This window comes from Megascapheus bottae, chromosome X (genome assembly GCF_031878675.1).
Source record: "Megascapheus bottae isolate mThoBot1 chromosome X, mThoBot2.hap1, whole genome shotgun sequence".
Taxonomy (NCBI): Eukaryota; Metazoa; Chordata; class Mammalia; order Rodentia; family Geomyidae; genus Megascapheus; species Megascapheus bottae.
This window is the reverse complement of record NC_143547.1, coordinates 58,822,518-58,827,539: the sequence shown is the minus strand read 5'-3', so window position 1 is coordinate 58,827,539 and position 5,022 is coordinate 58,822,518. Positions and strand designations below refer to the sequence as shown.

The 5,022-nt window shown below is 37.3% G+C and overlaps 1 protein-coding gene across 1 annotated transcript; it reads left to right on the top strand.

Moving 5' to 3' along the window:
- The first annotated feature begins 2,187 nt into the window (after positions 1–2,187).
- LOC150041154 (actin-related protein T1-like) lies at positions 2,188–3,593 on the top strand. Its single transcript, XM_090325755.1, has one exon. The coding sequence runs from the start codon at positions 2,407–2,409 to the stop codon at positions 3,541–3,543; it is 1,137 nt and encodes a 378-aa protein (XP_090181881.1). The 5' UTR covers positions 2,188–2,406; the 3' UTR covers positions 3,544–3,593.
- Positions 3,594–5,022: the final 1,429 nt, after the last annotated feature.

Here is a 5,022-nt window from a genome sequence, read left to right as displayed (position 1 = left end):
GGTATTATATTGTGATATTTAATTTGACAAGATATAAGATACTTGGATATTCACTAAGTAAATTAAAACTGGAAAGTAATGTTAATAATATGTGTTCACATGAACACCATATTTATAAAAATCCAATGTCTTCGGTAGGGCCCTTGAACTTGATGGAAGTTGATTCAGAATCATCTAGAGTTCTCTAGGATTTCTAATGACATAAATGCCTGTACAAGCTGTTTTCTGGGATATTATCTGCAGAGGACAAGAGTTATATTTCAATGTACAGCTTTCTCAGGGTTCCCACAAAATTTTCAAAGCTGCCTGTGCTGAGTGAACACCATCCATCTGGTTACTTGAAATACTCACCCTTTGAACAAGACTGTGAGAGCCATGGGAAAGGACTGAGGATCAGGGAGTGCCAACCATTCAGGAAATCAAATTGCCTAAAGCCCTCACATCTTAGCAAAGTGAAGGAGAAATTTAATATTAAAATTAATACTTACCATAACTTTTATAATGAATATAAATAGTGCTGAGTGTGTATGTGTATGTGGAGTGGTGGCTAGGTCCTTGTTTTCGGTTTTGTACGCAGGGCCAGAATACTGCCTCTGAGCAGGTAATGCTCTACCACTTGAACAACAACGCCACTTCTGTCTTTCTGGTAGTATTGGATATAAACAATGTCATGGATTTTCCTGCCAGGGCTGGCTTCAAACCATAATACTCAGATTTCAGCTTCCTTAGTATTTGGGTTTACAGGCATGAGCCACTGGTATCTTCCTTATTAAAGCAGTGCTTTAATAATTAGTTGCAGTGCTATAAAAGTGTTTAACTTCTCACAGAGTTCCATAGAATACAATGTGGACCTACCTTGCTTTTCAGATATGTGCCATATGGAAATGAAAATTTAAGCCCACACAAAACATCTGAGATTTTTTTCTATCACCATATGCCATAACAAATCTATCAGCTAATCAAAGAACATTTTATCAAGACAATAGTTGAATTCAGAGGCAATATGAGAACTGAATGATTTCAGAGACAAAGACTATGTATTATATAATTTCATTTGTGTGAAAAATGAATAAAAGGTAAATTTTACAGACAGAAAATAGCTTCCGGGACCTAATGCTTAAGAGGATAGTATAATCAGCATTGACAAATAATTTTTTATAAGAAGAAATGGTCTCAAATTGACTTTATTATGGGAATGTATGCATAAGTATTTTAAAGCCATGGCAATTTAATTTGTGTGTGTATTATTTGAAAGTTATCTCAGTGAACTATTCAAAATGAGAAAACATATTTCAGTGGACGTAATTTTAAAAGGTGATTTGAGGAGAACATAGATAACTCCACTAAACCTGAAGCTCTATCTGATGCTTATTTCTTCCTCTTAGCAAAAAATGGGTATTTTTAGCATCTCAGATGACAGTTCAATAAGAGAACTGTTTCCTGGGATAAGCTTGTACCTAACAACTTCAATTTACTTTAAATCAAGTCTTCTAAAAGGCTTCTCAGACTAATCAAAATTGTAATAAATATGTAAGAAAGTAGTAGACACATTTCTTTTAGCTTGTTCATTATATATTCAATTATTGATTGAGATTGTTTCACTTCTATGTTATGTTCCTGAGAGATATATTGTATTTCACTTTTCATAATCTCTTTCTCAGTATGTGTGCTGCAGTTATTTTCTAAGAAATTTTCTTTCTGAGAAATATTTTCTGATATATAGAAATAGGTATAGATATTCACCAAGTTTGTGAAATGGTTATGGTTCTTTTTATATTCTCTAGTTCTTTTAAATTAATTTTTTGCCAGTCCTGGGCCTTGAATTCAGGGCCTGGGCACTGTCCTTGGGCTTTCTTAAGGCTAGAGCTCTACTACGTGAGCCACAGCACCATTTCTGGCTTCTATGTATGTGGTACCGACAAATTGAACCCTGGTCTTAGTGCATGCTAGGCAAGCACTCTATCACTACGTTAAACTCTCGCCCCCCTATTTTGTTTTAGAACTAGACCTCTGCTTTAGATTCTCAGTTTACTAAAATCTGTGATAAGCATGTTTTGCCTTCCCCTGTTTCTTGTCTCACTATAAAGGGTTACTGGCTGCTATGAACCCCCTCCACCCACCCCCATGACTCAATAATGATCAATGTCGTCATGGCTACATTATTACACACCTGGGTACTTCCTCTGAAATAGCGTCGGCACGTCCTGTCCCTCCAGAAAGTCATCACTTATGGGGTTAGAATAGGTGTTTTCTGGTGGATTAAGGACACCTTGCCAACTTCACCTGGGAGACAAGTTAAGAACTTAGGATACTGTGGCTTTAAAACTACAGGAATTAGACCGTATTCTCCAACGTGGCCCAAGAAAACCTTTATTTGGGGGGAAGTAAGGAAGAACTGAAACAAAAATGTTTTGTAGACACACATTGGATAGTCCAGCTTTGATTTTTGATTGTGGCTCTGGGTTCTGCAAAGTAGGTCTGTCAGGAGAGATTGGACCCTGTCGTGTGATCGACTCTGTTGTGGGGTACCCTAAACTTAACATGTCTTCTCTAAGAATTCATCAGAAGAGGTTCTTCATAGGAGAACAAGCCCGGCGCAAGTATGATAGGCTATTTTTGCATTATCCCATTGAGCGTGGGCAGATAGCAAGGTGGGATGATGTGGAGAACCTTTGGAATCACGTGTTTGAGTGGGAGTTAGGCATTAAATCCAGTGAACATCCTGTACTTATGACTGAACCCTCCTTAAATCCAAGAAGCTCTCGTGAGAAGATTGCTGAAATCATGTTTGAGAAATTTTCTGTACCAGCACTGTACCTGCTGAACCATGCAGTGGGAGCTCTCTATGCCTCTGCCTGTGTCACAGGTCTGGTGGTCGACATTGGAGATGGAATTACTAGCACCGTTCCTGTCTATGAGGGTTACTACCTTCCTCATGCAGTCAACCGGCTCTGTGTGGCAGGGAGAGATATTACCGAACATCTCACCCATCTTCTGGTTACCAGAGACTGTAACTTCCCATGTATACTCAATAAGGCCATTACAGATAATTTGAAAGAGAAAACATGCTTTGTCCCATTAGAGCCAGAGAAAGAAATACGCAGGAAACAGCAGGAACAGATCCTGAAACAATACAGACTTCCCGATGGGAACGTCATCCACATGGGAGAAAAACTGTGCAAACTGCCTGAGATTCTTTTCTCACCTAATCTGATCGGTGACCCCAATCCAGGACTCCCGCGAATGCTCTACAGCAGCATCACAAAATGCCAATCTGACATTCAGAAGAATCTCTTTGGGGAGATTAAGCTTTCGGGAGGCAGCACTTTATTCCCAGGACTAACAGAAAGGCTCATGAAGGATATACAACAGCTGGCTCCCCTGGGGACCCTCATTAAGCTCACAGCAACTCCTGATAGGAGTTTCTCCACTTGGATTGGTGCTTCAGTTGTGACCTCTATGAATGCTTTTAAGAAGATGTGGGTCACTTCTTTGGAGTTCAAAGAGTTTGGTGAATCTGTTATCCAAAGAAAATGCTTTTAGCAGACACTGACCACAAAGCCCAGTTCAAAATACCATATGGCGTAACTACAAGGGAGCGGTAAGATAGCTCCTTGGGCTTCAGTAGAATGTTCAATAAACATCATTTCCCATTTCAGGTATCACTTAAGTTTTTGTAGTTGCAATGTATTCTTGAGTATGTGTAACATTCTTTATGTGCTTCTCATTGATCTATGGACACTGGCTAATATCCTGTCCTCTTGAATTTATTTTCTCCTAAGAAAATATTGGGTGGCATGTTGATACATTCACTTAAGGGTTTTCAGTTACAGATGCCTGATACTCATGCTCCCAAGCTTTATTCTGTTAGGGTTCCTAGAGTCTATTTTCAGTTGTTGGTCTTATAGCTGAAATTGATAGTATACAAAGGATAATCACCAAGAAAAATGTTCAGAAACTGTGGAGTGAAGTAAAAGTAATCGTGCTGGTCACTTCTAAGCACTCAAGCAATAGTTTCATTGAGTTAGTCTTTAGCAAAATAAAGCATTTTTGTGATCTGACTCATATCAGAATGATAAGCATAGGATTTCCCATTTCTTTAAGGTTTATAAACTTAGAATGTGCTTCCGCTTCAGTAATTAGTAATCAACAGTTTAATTTGATTGCTGTATTTTTTCCATCTGGTTTGGATTTTATGATTATTTGAAGCACCCTTTTATAGGGAAAATATCAGAGTTAATGGAAATAATAAAAAAAATGGTGAGCAGTTATATGTGGAGAAATTCTTTATTTTTTATTTTAGTGGTATTTCCTCAAAACTTTATTAAGAGAAATGAAAAGTCCAAATATGGCTTTGTCACACAATGTACTTTTGTAAACAAAACAAATTTTGTCATTTTGTTCACTTGTGTATATAACCATATTCATTTTATATGGTTAATCATTTCCCGAAAAGTACAAAAGGATAAGAAGTGATGGCCCTACACAAGTTGTTGAGAAAATATGAAAGGAGTGGAAACAAGAAAAGAGAAGAGAAATGGAAATAAAAACTTTTAAATGACACATTTTTGACACACTTTGTAAATATCTTCCCAATTTCATTTTTAGCAATGTTACATTGCTGGCACAAAGTGATAAAAATTGTTCAAATATTATAAATCAATCAGGCCTTTTCTCTATTCCTATTTGAGAAAGTAACAAAACACTATTCCTATTTGAAAAAGTAGCAAAATGCATAATATTATAGATAACAAAACCACAGTGGAAGAAGGAGATAGAGGAATGACAGTGTCAAAGACAAGTAGAGAACCATAACTATGCAGGGGAAGTATAAAAACATATATCATATATAGGTTGATATTAACAATAAGACTAACCCAGAAAGGTGATAACACAAACTTCAAATTATTTGTGATGAAAGCCAAAAGTCTTTTTTTCCAGTCTTGTGGCTTGAATTCAGGCCCTGGGCACTGTCCTTGAGCTTTGCCAAGGCTAGCACTCTACCACTTGAGCCACAGCACA

What these genes read in the sequence shown, in the direction of transcription:
- LOC150041154 (XM_090325755.1), top strand. Translation starts at nt 2,407, where the DNA reads ATGTTTTGTAGACACACATTGGATAGTCCAGCTTTGATTTTTGATTGT.